Below are 18,843 nucleotides of genomic sequence, written 5' to 3'. Positions count from 1 at the left end.
ACACGATGGGACTTGAACCAATCTTAAGTATGAAGTGTCAATTGATCCTGAGATTATGATGTGCTAGTCATCTTATGCGACTTCGTAATTTCATCAGTATTTCCATTTATTTGATCTCGAGCCTTAAATATCTATCAAGTGTATCTGAGTAGTTATGCCGATACGATATATTGAATGTGATTGTACCGTAATACCTCTTTTTGTATATCGGTGCATTGGAGTATTAGGTTCTTTTATTTGATCACTGCCTTCCATGCTTTGCACGGGTTTCATTCTAGCTGAGTATGTAACGAGTTTGGAGTCCCGTTTAGACCACCCGAGTTAAGATAAATTTAAGGTTTAGGTAGGGGGTGCTCAAAAGATGAACTCGTTTCGTTCTCCTAAAATACGCAACTTATATATGTAGATGCTCCAAACTATTTACAAAAAAAAAAAAGAAGCTCATTTAAGCCACGACATCAATCGTATCGATATTCATATATCTGTTTACTCCTAACATCAAGAAAACATAACCTAATTTTTCTTTAATAATCCATGTCCACAAATAGGATGATCGGTTCCGACAAATTACCGTTGTCGTAAAAATAGGACAATTTTCAGAATGAGCTTATGAATTTTTCAATACCCGTGGGATTAATTAGGAAATAATTTGGATAAACATACTTTGCATTTACTTAAACAAACTTGTTAATCTTGGAATTGATAAGCGCTTGAATATTAATTTCTTTTCATTATCCTCTATAGAGTTATTTCATGTTTTATTAGATGATAAAATAGGGATAGCAGATTTAGGATGTTAAATTTATTTATTCGTTTTTAGCCCGTTTTCCTATAAAAAAAAAAGTCCAAAACTCGTTCCTTTTTTTGGGAAGGAAATCCCCAAAAATCCCTAGCAAGAAAACGTACACCAATAATCGAACTTATTCCCCTCCCCAAAAAAAAAAAACGAAAATTAAAAAAAAATCAAGAAATTCCACACACGACCAAGATTATCTGGCAGCCACTGTTGACGGCCGCTACGCGCATTGATACCGAACAGCGGGTCCCACGCGGCGCGACACGGTTGGCCCACATGGCGCCGTGGTTGACCCGGCTGTTACCGTAGCTCTCCTTCTTTCCCAGCCAAGAACTACAAAATCTACCCGACTCTCCGAAATTTCTTATAAAGTATAGTCACTAAGACATATTGGCATATTTTGAGACGACGACACGAATAGTTCCTGAAATTTAGCTTAATATATAATGTGATCCCTAAATTTTTAATTTATTCAATATAGTCTATAAACTTTAACCTAATATTCAATGTAGTCCTTGAACTTTTAATTTGTTTAATGTGGTCTCTGGACCTTTGGTTCATGTTTAATGTAGTTCCTAAATAATATAAAAATGTTTAATATAATCCATGAACTTAAATTAATGGAAGGACTATATTAAACATTTTCGTATAGTTTATGAACTATATTGAACATTTTATAGACGATATTGAACAAATTAAAAGTTCATGAACCACATTGTATATTGGGTTAAGATTCAGGGACTACATTGAACAAATTAAAAGTTCAGGGACCACATTACACATTGAGCCAAAGTTCATAAATTGTTTGTGTCATTGTCCCGTATATTTTCGTTTCTTCAACAGTTTCCTTTCAAGGGAGGCACTCATGACATGTAAAAACAATCTTCCTTAAATCTTCGAGTGACTTTATTACGAAAGAATGTCCAAAAAGTAGGAATTTCGTGTTTGGAAGATTTTTATGCCTCACGTTTTCGCTCTGTATCCAAAATTCCGTGGTGCAATTTTTGTGAATATATGCAGAATCGTTAGCGGGTCAGACTCCAATGTATTATCTTTGCAATTTTTCTAAGAATCAGACAGTGTTCGGATTTTGCCGAAAGGACAACAAAGATTGCTTTTTTCTTGACGACCGAACGCCACAAAAAATCCCAAACTATACCCACCGCGATACAAATACCCCAAAATTTTTTTTCATTTCACCAAAACTTCTAAACATGCCCGCTATGATGCAAAACACCACGAATAAGCCATACACTCTATTTCAGTTCCAACCAAGATATATTTGTCACACCGGTATAAATTCGGGGTTTTTTTATGACATAAAGAAAAGTTCGGGGTAGCTTATGATTTTCAGTGATAAAAAAAAGGAGTTCGTACCACGAAAAACTCCAAACTAGTACACCCATAACAAACGGAGTGTAAAACCTCAACTGGTACACCCGTTAACTGTCGCGTGTCATCTAACTCAGCAATTTGACGGAAATTAACGCACGGTAAATTCGTCACAAATATACCGATTTGGGGTAAATTTACCGCAAGCTTATTAATTTAGGGGGGTTTTCGTGATATCGACGGGAAAAAAAAAAAAGTTCGAGGTATTTACGGCGCGACAAACATAGTTTTGAGTGGGGGTTTTTTTTTTTCTCTGATATTAAATGCAAGACAGACACCAACGTGGCTCATAAATCCGAAACACAGAGGGTGGGGTGGGGGAGAGAGAGACAGAGCGGGGCCCAAATCAGAGGAACCCCGATCGGGTCAAATACTAAAGAGCAAAAGAAAGCATCCTGGACGATCGCCATCTATCTTTCTCCTCCTCCTCCTCCTTCGTTTTCAAAGCCTCCTCTCTCTTTTTTGACTCCCTCCTTCAGATCGCGGCAAATTCCTCATCTTACATCCTCGATCCTCCTCCTCTCTCTTTCCCTGTTTCCCTCCCTCTCTTTCAGTCCAATCCGGAGACGACGCCCCGCCCCCGCCCCCGCCCCTTCTTCTTCTTCCCCCTCCCCTTTGCCGTTTCGACATCTTATCATCGTCGTCCTTGTTGGGTTCTGCTGAGACGGGGGAACCGGTAGCTTCACGAATTTGGCGAAAACCCATCCCCCCACACCACACCCCCCAGTTAATGCAACGGGGCTGAAGACCGGGAGCAGGGAAGAAATCCCGGGGTGTGTCCTTTCCCGAATTGTCGGCCATTTGGGTCGGCCGCGGCCGTTTCTCTGATTCGGGTCGGGTCTGGTTCGGCCCCCCTTTCTTCTGCCCGTCCGTCTGGTCCGGGGAAGAGGCTTGGCGGTTTTTCGTCCTCGAATCTCCTGGTAATTAGTGGGTTCATCGCAAAAATCTTTGGCTTCTTCTTTCTTTTGTCTGTCTTTCTCTTGGTAATGGTGTCGTGCTCGTGCTCGGGTTATCGTGGGTTCTTCGTGGCCTGGTTTCAGCGGCTCTGGTGGGTCCTGTGTTTTATTGGGTTACTTTGTTGGTAAAGCCGTAAGATTATGGCTTGATGGTCGTGCGTTGTTTGATTGGCTGTAGATAGAAAACTTGGGGATTGGTTGATTCTTCCGCGGGAGCCAAAACGGCGACCAATAAGGCCATCGTGGAGTTACGGCGGGGCTCTGATGCGGAGTGTTTGGTAGGACTGGAGTGCTTGCTGAACATTTGGAGGGCCGTTTTGTTGGGGATGGGCTCGTGCCTGTGCGGGGCAGGGGCGAGCTCCGTCCCCTGTGCCCCGGCATCTTCCTCGGGCGGCACGAAGGGGAAGAGCTCGTCTCGGAATAGGCAGATGAGGAGGAATTCCTCGTTCGAGTCGAAGGTGGAGATGTGGCTGCACCAGATTCCGGGAAGGATGTTTTTGAACGGGTCGAGCGATGCGGCATCTCTATTCACCAAGCAGGGCAAGAAAGGGGCTAACCAGGATGCCATGATTGTTTGGGAGGTCCGTTAGTCCATCGACAGTTTACTTGGTTTATCTTTAACAAATATCCTTTCTGAACCTAGTACCAATCTCTTCTTGTGGATATTCGACGTTGAATCCAGTTCCAAATATTTGGTGCTATTATGTTTTGGATCATTAAAATTTAGCAGCATATAGAATCAAAGATGGACAAGATTGAAGAGTACACAAGAGATGAGGCTGGCTTATAATTCATTGCTGTGAGAATCTTATCTCTGGACAACCATTATGCCATTGTTTTGTGTGGTTGCTTGCAATATTTGTGGGGAATATAAATTCTAGAGAAATTACCGCCAATTAATGATGATGCAAGTAAATGTTTGACATTGTACTGTGACTCGGTATATGTTAGCCTGATTTTAATTACAAAATACTGGATTATGTGCTCTAGACATGCTGCAAATGAGTCCTGTATTTATGTCTCAATTTGTACTTGATCTTTTTTAATGTAACTTTCGTATAGATACTCTGTGCAGTAGAAAATGAATGAACGCTTAGATACTCACCTCACTGTCTATTATGGCTTCCAGGGAGATGTGCTTAAAAAAGAAATATTGATCATTATTAATGTTGACAGCTGCCTAGTGGTAAGCTAAAGGCCTTTGATAAAACGAAGTGAGCAGATCCAACAACGTGTCTTGATAGATAAAATAATGTCTGTTTTTGACTTTTTTTTTACCTAGGTTTCACCTCTAATTTTACTTTCTCCACAGAATTTCGGCTCCAAAGCAGATACTACATTTTGTGGCGTTTTTGATGGCCATGGTCCATTCGGCCATATGGTAGCTAAGAAGGTTAGGGATTCTCTCCCTTTGAAATTGAGTGCTCAATGGGAATTGAAAGTTAGCAGCCCAGATGGGTTTAGTGATATCAGCAGAAGTGCCATGGGAAGTATGAACTCAGAAGAGCCTTATATAAAGACTATCGAGGATCTGAAGACCTTTCCAAACTGCGAGCATAGTGAGAGTCATATTCTCACATTGAAGGAGTCGTTCTTGAAGGCCTTTAAGGTTATGGACAAAGAGCTCAAACTTCACCCACAGATAGATTGCTATTGCAGTGGGACAACCGCAGTCACCTTGGTCAAACAGGTAAGTTAAGATACTTGCCGTCAAGAAAAGGCATGAAATATGTAGTCAGTTCACTTTTAAGTAGGTTGAGAAGCTTATTGGGCGATAGCCATCTACTATCATGTGAACTTTTCCCCTTTAATCATTTACTCATGTTTTCACTTTGTTTTGACATTGCAGGGTCACGATCTTCTGATTGGAAATGTTGGGGATTCCAGAGCTGTGTTGGGTACCAGAGATGAAAATAACTCTCTGATTGCTGTCCAGTTGACTGTTGACCTCAAACCGGATCTCCCAAGTAGCTCTCTCTCTCTCTCTCTCTCTCAAATGTTCTTGGACCATACCTTTGCAATTTTGCTACAACATTGACTACCAGGAGTTGTACTTTCTGCTCTTCTTTTCCTCGAACTGTTGTGTTTGTCTTACATTCGTTGTTTATGCATATATGTGAGAGGCAGACATGTTGTCAAGATAGTGTTAGGTTGGCCCAATATGGTCACTAAACTTTCATGTTTTGTGAAAATTGGAATCTCATATACATAGAAGAAATAGATGTCCACTATGAGAGGAATTAGGCACAATAATGTGTTGTAAGCTGGTGTATTGGATGTTACAAAGCTTTCTTGGTCAGTATTTCTAGTTCAGATTCCACGGTATGCTATTTCCCTAATGTGAATTCTGTCAGATGTCTAAGAAATGATTGTCCTCATATGAGATCACTGGAGGAGGGGAAGATTTTCACAGAGGAAATATTGGGAGATTTGCACTTTAAAAGCTTCATGATTTTCTTATTTAGCTCAAGACTTTGGAGATATTGATGTGGCTTAGGACGCTTTTGGGAACATGTTGCTCAGTGATGATCTTCTCTTTTTGTGTTCCTTGATAATAGATTCTGCAATATATTGTGTTGGGCAAAGGAAATTCAAAACTTCCCAGTTTACAAGATGTGCACCTTTCAAATTGTCTTTTCGTCCTACAGGAGAATTTGAGAGAATCAGGCTGTGTAGAGGGAGAGTTTTTGCTCTACAAAATGAACCTGAGGTTGCGCGAGTATGGCTTCCCTACTGTGACTCACCTGGTCTTGCCATGGCTCGAGCATTGGGAGACTTCTGCCTAAAAGACTTTGGTTTGATTTCCGTGCCCGAGATTTTTTATCGACGCCTCACTGATATGGATGAATTTGTAGTGTTGGCCACTGATGGGGTAAGAAGTCTGCCAATATTTATTATCATGATATTTTGAGTGATATGTGAAGAAAACTACATGATCTCAGATTCAAGCCTTTTATCTTCTCCTAATTTGGTTCATTATGTCCATGGGTATGTCATGAGTAGTTTTACTTCAAAGCATGTCAATTATATCAAGTCTTGAAATGAAAACACATTCTTAAAATGGAGTGGCGATGCCTTAAGAAGGCATTACTATAATACAAAAATTCGATCTATAAAATGTCATAATGGCCTTTGGAGGATTGACTATTGAGCTCAGTTTTATAAAAAGAGAAGTAACTTTGACTTTGTACATTTATGCACGCATCTATGGGAGATGATTACATGTCTTCTCGGACAAATGTTTATTACAAGCATCTCATCTTTGCACTGGATGGAAAGAAGCTTTGTCTACTGCTTTAGTGTCATCTACCGAACTTTGTTATGGTTATTTTCTTTTTTCTCTGAGTTCTCAACATAATTGTCCTCTTAATAGAAATTACCAGATGGACACTGAAAGAGAAAATGTGGCTTTGTATACTCGAAAATTCAGGTAGACAGGGCTCATGTTTAAATAACTCACGTGTTGTTGTTGCCTTGCCTCTTTTGACAGATTTGGGATGTCCTCTCAAACGAGGAAGTTGTAGACATAGTGGCCTCGGCACCGAGGTCAAGCGCTGCAAGAACCCTAGTTGAGTCAGCCGTTCGAGCTTGGAGGCTCAAGTATCCGTATGCCAAGGTCGACGACTGTGCTGTGATTTGCCTCTTCGTCGATTCAAATTCGAGCAATTACGCTACTTCCCAATCTGCATCCGAGGAGCAAATGGTATCTCCTCAAGAGAACCCTTGAAAGTGGTAACGCCCTGTGGTGAGTACGCCTCAAAGTTTTGAACAAAAAAGACGAGTGGGTTCGACATCATCTGAGGCCTTCCCTTCTTAGCAATGGCTCTCTGGATGTGGTGTTTCGAGGTCAGCAACCTGATGATCTTTGATTATTCTTCATCAAGTACATAGAATTCTTCGATATCTTACTCGATTCTTTTACCAGTTGTATTCATACACGAAGAAAGTGAGAAGAAAGTGAGGATGAAGGACTTCTTCTTCTTCTTCTTCTTCTTCTTCTTTCTTTTTCATTTTTTGGGGTGGGGGGTTTTGTATTGGTTGGGGAGGTGGCACTGGCCTTTGTTTTTGTCCTGGGTCGGCTTGTTGTTCCCATTTGGCCTTCATTTGGTTTCTTCTGTAATCTTTCTTTTTGAAAAAGTTATTGGGAAGTGGAACTATTGAAAAGTGATATCATCTTTTGTTTCGGATTTGATTTCTCAGAGTCATGGTTGTCGATTTTTGTCTTCACTCTTCCCTACTATTGTGCATATTGTTTTGGATAAACCTTAGTTGCAGTTCTCCCGTTTCGACGTGTCCTCCTCATCTTTTTAAGGTTGTTAGATAAGGTTCACTTGTTGAAGATACGATCCGAGGTTGTCTCTGTAGCCCAAGGAGCAAACAAGGAAAAGACAGAGAAAGAGAGGAATGCGAGTTTGATTAAGTCGATTACACTCCGGACCGCGATGTGATTAGCGTCTCGCGGACTTTGTGATGCTCCCTCCCTTCGAATGTCGGGATTTAGCTACATGGAGATGGTTGCTTAATTGCGGTCAAGATCGAAAAAGATCCATTGACGGCAGTGGCGGCAACGTCGAGGTGAAGCTAGAGTGGTAGCGATGAAGTGATGGCGGTGGCGGTTTGATCAACGTACTCTCTCGAAATGTGAGTAATTGGGTGGATTTGGCTTGGGTTTTAGTTGAGTCAGATCACTAAAATTATATTGCATGAGAATAGGAAAATACATTAGGGACGATTTCGTGCACAAGAAAGAAAAGAACGTTCAGAGTCAACATGGTCCAAGTCCATACAAACTACGAACCCATTGTGAGTTCGCTTGAGAGAAATGACAGGCATACAAACTATCAACCTATCGTGAGTTCGCTTCGAGATAAATGACAACATACGAACTGATTTAAGCATCGAAGGGTAGGGTAAAGGCCCGGGGAATTTCTTTTCCCTGTGACTTGCAGATTACAAGTCGCGAAGCGCGTGAGCCGACCATGCCCGACGCACGACATTTGTGCATCGACAGTGTTGCTTTCCAAGACAGGAAAAATGTACTAATTAGACACGCAAGTACTTCTCCTCCGTTGCGCGTCTCCTCCCCCACCCCTTTCGCATGACCCGTCCCCATCATAATTCGGTCTCGTGATGGTCTCTCGTGGACTTGCCACTACGATGGTGAACCAGAGCATGTGACTGAGAGAAAGAGAGATAGGGGCCATGCATGGGATTTGCAGGCGCATCTTCTTTTACAGAAGAATTATTGGCCAGGCCCTCCCCTTTTGCTTCTGAACTTTACATGTGACCAAAGCTAGCTAGCTCGCTCTCTCTCTGCTGTCGCTTTCTTGAATGGCTATGCATTATTTCATTGTGACTGTGTATCAGCTTACCATCTCATCCACAGAACAAGCGTTCACGCACGCTAATCTTCTTTTCCCAAATGCTTTTATATACATCAGGGTGGTTGCATGCTACTCAAAGGACACACCACAATCATTCAAACACTTTGTCCAGAGTCTTTCTCTCGCTCAACATGAAAAGCCTAGCATCCTTCGCTCTCCTCCCCTGGCTCTTCATCTCCTTCTCCAGTCTCCTTCAGTTTGGTCTCTCTCTCTCTCTCTCTCTCTCTCTCTCTCTCTCTCTCTCTCTCTCTCTCTCTCCTTGTGCGGCACGAACGCATGTGTCAACGACATTTGTTCATGCTAACCGTTTCGTTTTGTGTCAGGATCGGGAGCCAGGTGCACCGCCAACGGCCCGACGGTGAAGCAAACTCAAGTTGGGTTTGGAGATCCTCCAAAGTTCCGGGTCGAAGTGCAGAACAACTGCCCCATGTGTCCGGTCATCAACGTGCACGTCAAATGCAAGAGCTTCAATCAGTCCCTGGTCAGCCCGAGGCTGCTCAAGGTGGTGGATCGCAACGACTGCGTGGTCGGCGGAGGCTTGCCGTTGCCACCCCTCCAAAAGCTCTCCTTCACCTACGCACACCTCAAGTACTCTTTGAACCCTAGTTCTTGGGATTTCCAATGCGAGTGAGGCTAGATTCAATTTGTATCTCGCTTACTATAGTGGAATATGATCAGGCGTATGCAAAATCCCGCCAAAAACTCCCTCTAAAAAGAGATTTCTGTGGATTATTATTAGATAGATCGAGTGCGTGCACCCAGTTGGGGCCATCTGCACCATCATGTGAAATGTATGACCGATCATGCACAAGGAAGAACACCTGTAAAAGCATGTCGATAGGTCTAATGCCGAAACCTAGAGAAACCAAGTACGAGAACAAATTGGAGGCATATCCACCTTATGTAACACCTTGTAACTATAGTGCAACTACGACCTTATCATCTGTGTTTACCAACGTTTGCGCAACAGTTTGCCGGTATTGATCACCTCTTGTCCGCAAAAGGATCATAAACAAAAGTGAGATGCAAGAATTTAACTAGTAGATGCAGAGAGAATGATCAACGCTGCCGACTATGATGTTAACATTAGTATATGACATGATGTAAGTAGTGATTTAGTTAGCGACTATGCTCAATTCTTCGGAATTGGTTTAGACACTGAGCCTCCAATAACAAAATAGGGAATGTTACAGCTGAACAACATCACAAGGTATATGACGAAACTAAAGTTTGAGCTTCATGTGTCCCTTAATTTCAGTTTTTTCCCACACTGAAGATACGTCGGGTCAGATTCATATAAAGATAAAAGGCATTTGCGCACCCGCAGTACCGGATGTCAGAGTCTGATCTTAAGTAATTACAGTGTAGTTAAGGAACCTAAAGAACCGATTGTTTTTTGGGCTAGCAGGAAAAGTAATATAAAAGACAAGTCAGAACCATTTTTTGCAAGTCCAGTTTATAGAATGCTCAAGAGATTACAAGCAAAAATTTCCAACACGGCTTCAGCAGAACTAAAATCAGAGAGGAATATCTATATTCGGATTACTTGGCCTTTTCATAGAATTGTTTGCACATGTGAGAGAGAGAGAGAGAGAGAGAGAGAGAGAGAGAGAGAGAGAGAGAGAGAGAGAGAGACTATACATGCATTAACTATGGGGAATATAAGATTTTCACTTTTGGAACAAAAATTATCAACCTAAAGTGACACTACATTATCCTAGGATGCTCGGGCAAACCATGATCACTCCCAATCGTCGAAAGTGCCTACTTCATAGTCGTGTAATCAGTTTAACAATCTTCCCTATAAGTTAACTTTCACCTTTATTTGATTGACTCTCACATGTTTTGGTATATGAATATCTGCAGCAGCGTCATTAGTAAAATGAAGGCAACCAACGCCGTTACATCACAGGAAGGGCTTTCAGAGGAAATGTAATGGGAACCTACTAAATGTACCGTTCCACTGTGTTCATCTTGCAGCTTAATGCTTGACGAGCCTGAAAGAAACAACAATAGTCAAGAAACAGGAATAGTTGCTCATTAACCTTAAGTACTATAGAATCATTGATCATGGTAATGTCCACATTCTTTGTTCCCATATAACCAAACATACACAAGGTACAAGACCTTCCAGGGTAAAGACTAGTGTGTAAAAGCAAATGCTTCTTGTTCAGCTGTCCAATTTAGACCTTAACATCCAAATCTCACCTACAACTTGAGAGTACTAGCATATTCCTACCTTATACGAGTTCAATGGAAACATAGTGGAACGAAGAAAAGATCCATAAACAACAGTGGAAAAGTGACGTGGTACTTACAGTTGTACTCCGTCCATCCAATGGCCTGGTTTTCCAGATCATACACAACAAGCTTATTTGAAAGCACTAAATCTGCAGAGCAGCACATGAAGCTTAGCATAGATTCTTTATTTTAAGTACAGGAAAAGAACTGATATAATAGCATTTGACAGTGAAAATATGGGATGGCATTGTCCACGGCAGCACAGTGATGGACCAAACAAGATATCAGGCTTCTTGACCTTGAGTACAAGAAATTCTGTGTTTAATGTGTCTAAACATAACTCACAACAAAATCTTTAACTGTCATAAAAGTAGCAATGGTGTGCATTCAATTTCAGTCCCTAGGAACACTGCTGAAGATGATCCATACACTTATTTTCTTCACAAAAATCTGGTCACATATCTCAATTAAACCAACTTTCACAGGACTAAAGACCTAAAAGCCTTAACTAAAAGATAAGAAAGGTGCGACAATATAAATTAATTAATCATTGAAAGACCCAAGTGGAAGCAGCCAGTAGTTTCAGTAAGTAAGGAGGCAGAATCACAAATTTTAAGAGGGTAAAGTAGCATTACACACAAATTATGAGGTTAGAACAAACAATCGGGGAAAAGTAAGTTCAAGTCCAAATGGTTAAATATAACCTGCTGCCACAATATGGTGAAAACTGGGACACCAAAAAGATATAACTTTTTGATGTACAGTGGAGCATGCTGTTGGCCACAGCACACTCTCTGATATGATAGGCAGCTTCCTTGACAAAGAGAGAGATTGATGGTTAATTGTGATAAGAATGGCATGACAAGTTCAGCTTGAGAACCATGGAGGATTTGAGATGACCACGTCTCTAAACTAGAGCAGAATTGCCCATAAAAGAAAGTTTCATTAGGAAGTGCCTGCTCAAGGCCTTTCTCATCCTCACTGAATTTGACATGCTATCGACAGGTCTACTATTATTTCCTCCTAAGAGAAGTTTATGTCCTCTTAGAACATTGAAATCAAGGCCTTGCCAGAACGAAAATTAAGATTGCACAGTTAGGCATCAGTTTGTAAGGTATTGAAACCTCAAATCGTGGAACCAATAAGGCATCAACACTTAATTTAGAGAGAGAGAGAGAGAGAGAGAGAGAGAGAGCTTGTCAGTAAAAGCTATAGGGATCATTTAATGCTGACACCTCTGGGACAATCAATACCTCAGATATGAGGATTACATTGTGGAGATCACGTAGAGGTAGAAATCAAGTGTCCTTTGTCTTAAGGACAGCTTGTTAGCAACAGCTATAGGGATAACTAATGCTGACATCTCTGGAAAATACCTCTGACACAAGGCTTACACTGTAGAGATCAGCTGGATGCAGAAATCGAGTGTCCAAGATAATGCTCTTTTTATATCAGCCACGAAAATGCTTGGGTGATAAATGTTTGCCAAATATCAAATTTCCAAGTAAAGGAGAAAAGATAATACAACAATGAGGGTTCTGTAAGAAGACGTATAAAATTACACAGTGATATACCTCCGAGAAGTGTCAAGTTCCTTCTGTCACTAGATTGCATCCCACTATTTTGCCAACCAATACACCATAAACCTTCCTGTGAAACCAGTATTGGGAAAATGAACCTTTCAAATGAATGAAATAAAGATAGATGCATAAAATAGGAAAGGTGAATAGATAAACTCGAGGTAAGTACCCATCTTTCCACTAGCCCAATATAACAAATATCACACAAATAGAAAAGTACACTATTTGGTCCTACACATCGGTTGAGATTTCATTCAGCCCCTACACAATATAGTCCCTCAGTCTAATCCCATTTGATAGTGTCCTGCTTGCATATTGAATGGCAGTGAAATTTAAACACATTTATGTGCAAGCCACGATGATAGATTATATACCTGTAATTTACTACAAATTACAATGAAATATTGATCCATCTTATTCACCCATTAACCCATTACTTTTTTTTATTTTCCCTAGTTCCCTTCGCAGAAGCAAGGAAATAAAGTTCAGATTTTCATTATTTATTTTTCTCAATTCAGGGTGTACGCTTAGATGTGCAATCAGCAGCATTATTTACAGACTATGCACAAAACATTTGGAGTTCTAAGTGACCAAATAGGTAGCAAATTGATACATTCCTGTCTTATTAATCTCCATGAAAACCAGAGCTCCTCAATGGAACCCTTTTAAGACCAGCTCTAAAGTTCTACCAATTGGTCCTGCTCTTACAGAACCAGGGAACCTCTTCCTTCAAATGAACATATTGTTACCATGAGCTCCACCAGCTCTAGTTGCCACAAGAGACAGGCTCTTGCCACAACAACACTGGAGGAAACAGAGTCAACAGCTCAACACTACACGACATTTCAGAGCTCCTCCTCATTTGCTTCCAGACTACTTTATAACTACCGTAAGTGACATATACAGACAAATAGGACCAATAGTATAGAATGAATTGAGTCCCAGATCCCTGGCAGCTTTGGCCTTGTTTGATTTTGGAAAACTTCCCAATTTTCTATTTTCATATTATAAGCAACAAATTGAAAGTGATTACCCCAGTTCCTTATTAGGATATCAACTATCAAGAACCTCCATGACATCAATGTCAAAAGTCATTTATCTTTCTCCAAGAAGAATCATGACCCATAGTTCCTCTATTTCTCTATGAAAAATAAGGTCCACAACCCTTCATAGTATAACAAACAGTTAAGCATATTAAAATTCAAACCAAGGAAAGGCATCATTAAACAGGTAAATGCAGAGATTGAATAAGCATGTAGAGATTGTCGGTTATCATACTTACATAAGGAAATAGATATTCGTGAGGATATACATTCAGAGTGAGCGAATTTTCAAAATGAAAAGTGACATTAGGGAATCCTTCATCAACGCTGCAACAGGAGAAACATACATGAATGAGATCATATAGTTATTGTGCAATAAAAGGTAAAAGCTACATGATGCAGTATACCACCATGTAAAAATCTATGTTTGGCAGTTAGAAGAATGTCAAAATCATGTGAATACTACCGACATAAGATTACATCCCCTGGAAACTCTTTCCAAATAAAAAAAGAGCTTTGACACCGTAATCTTTTCTCTTCTTTCGAGCTTGTGAAATCAGCTACCAGCTATTGGCTTTTGTGAAAGCCAGAAGCAGTGGCAGTAGTTGGTATGCACAAAAAAGATCCCTTGCCCCTAAGGGGGAACAATTCCTCCTAAAAGAGCTGTTTTAGAATTAGTACACTTCAGCATAAATTGACACCGAAACGAGACTAAGTCAGAACCGGAAATGCTACAATGGCTTTAAGAAAAACTGCAGAACATAATCCTCTTTTGCTTTGGGACAGAGATTTGGCTGAGAGGGGATCTCAAATCTCCCACAGGAAAACATTTTGCTAGTCCATCTAGACCTCTTTTTCTTCATTTTTCCCCCTAGGAATGTGTTGATATTGGCAAAAGCACTATGCAGGTTCCTGACACCTTTATAAATTCCTTTACAGGGCAAAAACATTTATAAACTCAGATGCAACATATATAACTACAAAATGCCTTTTTCTGAATGATGGATCAGTATCAATGTGGCTATAGATACACTATACCTCTCTGAATATTGGAAGCAAGTGTATTCATCACGAACCGTCTGGACCTTCAAATCAGGCTGCTGAGCAACAATCTGAAAACAAAAAAGGCACAAATAAATCTAAATGAACAATATGAGAGAATACTGAACATCGACATATTGGTATACCACAGACCTGGCTTACTAAAGGGTCATAGATAATTTCTGGAAGGTAGGCCAAGGTTGTACCACTGTCAAGTATGGTGCCCTTTCTGTCTCCTAATTCAAACACATCTGTTGTAAGATTTAGGAACTGAAGACCGACTTGAACTGCAGTCATGTTGACACTGTAATGTGGCCTGTAAATATTAGGGAAGAGATTATATAAACTTGACTTAGCATGTGTTAAAATTACTGGACTAAAGTTGGCATCCAGAAACAACACCATAAGCAAAACCAATGACATAGGCCCCGTTTGGTTCAGCTTTGGGAAGGGGCTTTCGGCCTCGAAAGCCCCTTCCCAAAATGCTGAACCGTTTGGTTCGGCTTTCCGGACTCGGAAAGCCGAAAGCCAGCATTTGGAATGCCATTGGAATGCTGAAGCTTATTTTTCCTTCCCAAATTGCCCTCACTCAAATTTCAATTTTCCGGTTTTGCCCTGTCACTGTTCATCTTCTTCACGTGGCCGGCGAGGGTGGCCGGCGAAGGGCCGGCGAGGTCGCCTGGGCGGTCGCCCGACCCCAGGCGGCCGTCGCCTAGGTCAGGCGACCTCGCCGGCCCCTCGCCGGGCCTTCGCCAGCCAGATCCGCCGTCGCCGGCCAGCTCGCCGGCCACCCTTGCCGGTGAAGAAGATGAATAGTAATAGGGGCAAAACCGGAATATTAAGAATAAAAATTGCCAAAGCCCTTTGCAAAAAAAAAATTTACCAAACACTACTTAGGCCAAAGTAGCTTCACAAATTTTTTTTTACCAAACACCACTTGCATTTCCCCAAGTGGCTTTCACCTAAAGGTATTTGCATTCCCCCAAGTTGCATTTGAAAAGCCGAACCAAACGGGCCCATAATAGGGTATATTTATAGCAAGACAAAACTTCTTCCGAGGAAACTGAGTAATCCATGTATGAACTCCATTCTCATCTGATATCAGGGTGGCCTTGAGCACGGCGGATCAATTCTATGGTTACATGATTGAGCCGGCACATAGCACCTAAACAGTGAGCCTCATGACTCCACTTGGGTAAGAAACTATGGTCCACAAAACTCGGGGCAAAGTCTTGCCCTGGGCCAGCACACTAGAATTATGCTAGAAGCTCTTTAACAATTGCTTTAACATCATATACGTGCCAAGTGATCGTAGTACCAAATCGAGAAGTCCTTCTAGAGTTACCTTTTTCACTTAAATTAAATCAGCAAGACTTAAAATTTGGACAAGGACAAAAAGTTATCCACAAATATCAGGGGTTTTTTGGCCAGTGATACTAAGAGTTATCTAGAGAAGTTAAACAATTTAATACGAAGGAAAGAGTATAAAGGAGGAAACCACTCAAAGAGAAAAGTATAACTAAAATTTAAATAAAGACGTTTTAAAAGATATGCAACTTGGAAATGCATCAAAGCACCCAAAAGAAGAGGAGAAGAAAACATACTGGTCGGGAACCATAGGAGTTGTATTCACTTTTGGTTGAACAACATGTCCGATCGCGAAGATACCACCGCCATTTGTACCATCTAAACAGTGAGCAAACATCTTTTTGACATCTCCAGATGAAGCTAGCTGTGAAATCATTGATGAATTTGATTTTCCAAAACCAAGGATCCCATCAAGTGCCTCTTCATTCTCTGAACCTAAATCTCCAGATTGTCTCTCACCACACCTATACGTCACAAACAGCAAAACCATTTTAAAGACTGAACTGAGCATGTATTAGACCTTTCAACAAATTCCTCACTGTAACTTATATGTAACACCCCCTCCACTCACCAACCACCAAAACACTCAGTCAATTGCTACTTTGTCCGTGATACCCCTTACTTTACGCTATTTCTCCCGATATATGCCACTACACCTATAATGGTACTGAGACAGGTAGTTTAAAAGCAAAAGTATACATCCGTCTCAACAGTCAATTAGCTATAGAAGCACAAAAACAGAAGACACATTCTTCTTTTAATGTTAAGACAAAATTCATTGAAAGGGTACTGAGGGGGTGCCGCCCCTGTACAAAAGAGGCATGCATCAGAATATCTGATTTTTAAGAACTAGAGTATGCTTTCAGCTAAAAACGGACATAATCTAAGGCATCATCTCAAGAAAGCTAAATCCCTATTCCGAAACAATTATTGAACTTCCACGTAAAATGATTTCCACAACCATCAAAGACAAGGGGACCTGTCCTGAAATATATTTTCCATACTTCATAGAAAAGACAGTGCAAGTGAATAATTTGCTACCTTGATCTGCCACCAACATGGTATCTCCCAAGACTAGGAAAATGCAAGCAGTCACTGAATATGCATCAAGGTAACTATTTATTATGTACCGAGGACCCCTCTTCTAGTGACAAGTTCTAGAAATTATGGCATAGGATGCTCCTATCCAGCTGAAGGACCAATAACCCTACTAGCAGTCTAGCATATTACTTACGTGGTGATCAAATTACGGGGAAGAAGAAACTGACCCGAATATAACGCTTCCATTTGCGGTTGTTGTCCGGAGATCTCCAGATACCTGAGCATATTGTACCACATCCTTTACAAAGTATCCGGCGGTGGAGCTCCCATCGCCATATATCTCAATATATGGACAAGACATATTAGCGGTGCAACCTGTCAAGGGACCTCCGCTAATCTCTATGCAAAACGGGTTATCACAGGAGACCAGTTTACCAGTGTCCGAGTCCTCTATATCATACAGCGTGAGGTCTATCTAATAGAATAAAGACAATGAATCAGATCAAAGAATCGTCGAGTCGAGAAATGCTAGAACAAAGGAACAGCTGCGAGACGAAAGCATCTACGTACGCCGAGGGAGCTTCTTTTGGGGCACTCTCTGCACTGAATACAATTGACCCACATGAGATCACTCCCCGTATCGATTTGTACATAGTAGTCCCTCGCAGGGGTTCCAATCCCGATTTTCGCATAATAAAGCCTAAAACAATCCAGACCAAGAAATCAGTTCCCACACAAAACTGGAAAGGAATTGGCCCCTATACATGACTAAGCCCTGTCTGATCATCAAGACACCGAGCTTTCCTTACGCAAGAACACACACCAAATCGCGTATCACCAGCTCCTAATAGGGAGTCGCGCAAGTCAACAACAACGACCGCCGGCAGAAGCCGACCGGAGGGACGGAAAATTCCAAGAAACCCATCCGACGAAGGGTAACCCAAGACAAAGAGGGGGGGGGGGGGGGGGGCAAACGGGAAAACTCGTTACCCGATGGCATCGGGGCGGCCGATGCCGCCCAGGGGGAGATCGACGCCGGCGAGGATGCGGAGCTGGCGCTGGGTGTCGTGGGCCTTGAGGACGCTGAGGGACTTCACCTGCCCGGAGTACCGGTACTTGAGGCTGAAGACGCCGTAGTTGGCGGCGGTGGCGGCGGCGGGGGAGGAGCTGGAGCTCGCCGCGAGGACCCACGTCAGGAAGAGGAGGGCGGGTAACATTGGAGGGAAGGGGGGTATATCGACCTCAGCTTCCACAATTCAAATATTGGGTATACGCCGATCCACACCACCCTCCACCACCTTCCTGTTCTTCCTCCTCCTCCTCCTCGGGCTCTGAATTTCTGCGCGCAGAGAGAGAGAGAGAGAGAGGGAGAGAGAGAGAGGACAGGAGGAGAGAGAAAGAGAAAGGCCGTGTTTTTTTGTGCTGGCTTTGGAGAGAGAGAGAGAGAGAGAGAGAGAGAGAGGGGGAAGGAGGATGATTCAACGAGGTTGGGCAGGACCATCATGACCTCAAACTTCCCAAACCCGTAAAGATGACATTTTTATTTGTTTGTTTGTAAAGTCAGCTGCTGTCCTTTGAAATCCCACTCTCTCTCTCTCTCTCTCTCTCTCTCTTCTTCTTCTTCTTTCTTTCTTTCTTTCTTTCTTTCTTTTGTTTTTGAGGGGCAACAAATTTTTATTTGTGTTTCGTTAATTGGGATGGAATGCAATGGGTGCTCGATTCAGGGTGCTAATAATGCGAAAAGTTGTCCAAAAAGTCTTAAATATATTATTTTTTTGTCAATTGAGTCACAAACTTTTCAAATTTGCCAATTCAGAGCTGAAAAGGGCCGCGGCGTCCTCGCTCAGAGCCGGCGAGGGTGGCTGGACACTTTTGTCGATTCAGTCCTAAACCTTTCAAGTTTGCCAATTCAGAGCTGGCGAGGGTCGCAACCCCCTCACCCAGAGTCGGCGAGGGTGGGCCGGCGAGGGTGGTCGGCCCTAACTCCAAAACCCAAAAAAA

At 41.8% G+C, this 18,843-nt stretch overlaps 3 protein-coding genes across 4 annotated transcripts; 2 read left to right on the top strand and 1 right to left on the bottom strand.

The window, feature by feature from the left end:
• Positions 1–3,068: 3,068 nt before the first annotated feature.
• Positions 3,069–7,336, top strand: LOC115681096 (probable protein phosphatase 2C 33). Of its 2 annotated transcripts, XM_030604939.2 has the most exons (6): positions 3,069–3,108; positions 3,323–3,725; positions 4,457–4,834; positions 4,994–5,111; positions 5,793–6,016; positions 6,635–7,336. In XM_030604939.2, exons 2-6 carry the CDS (start codon positions 3,471–3,473, stop codon positions 6,869–6,871), a joined length of 1,212 nt encoding a protein of 403 aa, XP_030460799.1. In that variant the 5' UTR covers positions 3,069–3,108; positions 3,323–3,470; the 3' UTR covers positions 6,872–7,336. The 2 variants fall into 2 exon arrangements, with proteins under 2 accessions (XP_030460799.1, XP_056165931.1); XM_056309956.1 differs by lacking the exon at positions 3,069–3,108 and having other exon boundaries at positions 3,262–3,725.
• Positions 7,337–8,278: 942 nt separating this feature from the next.
• LOC115681097 (uncharacterized protein At1g05835) lies at positions 8,279–9,480 on the top strand. The gene is given in 3 exon segments (XM_030604941.2): positions 8,279–8,651; positions 8,653–8,729; positions 8,852–9,480. Coding segments are annotated over 3 exon segments (561 nt in total). The 5' UTR covers positions 8,279–8,475; the 3' UTR covers positions 9,160–9,480.
• A 673-nt stretch (positions 9,481–10,153) lies between these two features.
• Positions 10,154–18,246, bottom strand: LOC115681095 (aspartic proteinase 39). Its single transcript, XM_030604937.2, has 10 exons — positions 17,833–18,246; positions 17,413–17,542; positions 17,070–17,317; positions 16,038–16,265; positions 14,587–14,749; positions 14,431–14,504; positions 13,632–13,719; positions 12,344–12,419; positions 10,847–10,918; positions 10,154–10,525 (listed from the first exon to the last, which is right to left on the bottom strand). Exons 1-10 carry the CDS (start codon positions 18,057–18,059, stop codon positions 10,365–10,367), a joined length of 1,467 nt encoding a protein of 488 aa, XP_030460797.1. The 5' UTR covers positions 18,060–18,246; the 3' UTR covers positions 10,154–10,364.
• Positions 18,247–18,843: the final 597 nt, after the last annotated feature.

Source organism: Syzygium oleosum, unplaced genomic scaffold, assembly GCF_021117445.2.
Source record: "Syzygium oleosum isolate NSW1041296 unplaced genomic scaffold, Sole_v2.1 Sole_v2.01, whole genome shotgun sequence".
Lineage (NCBI taxonomy): Eukaryota > Viridiplantae > Streptophyta > Magnoliopsida > Myrtales > Myrtaceae > Syzygium > Syzygium oleosum.
This window is presented reverse-complemented; position numbering and strand designations above follow the sequence as displayed.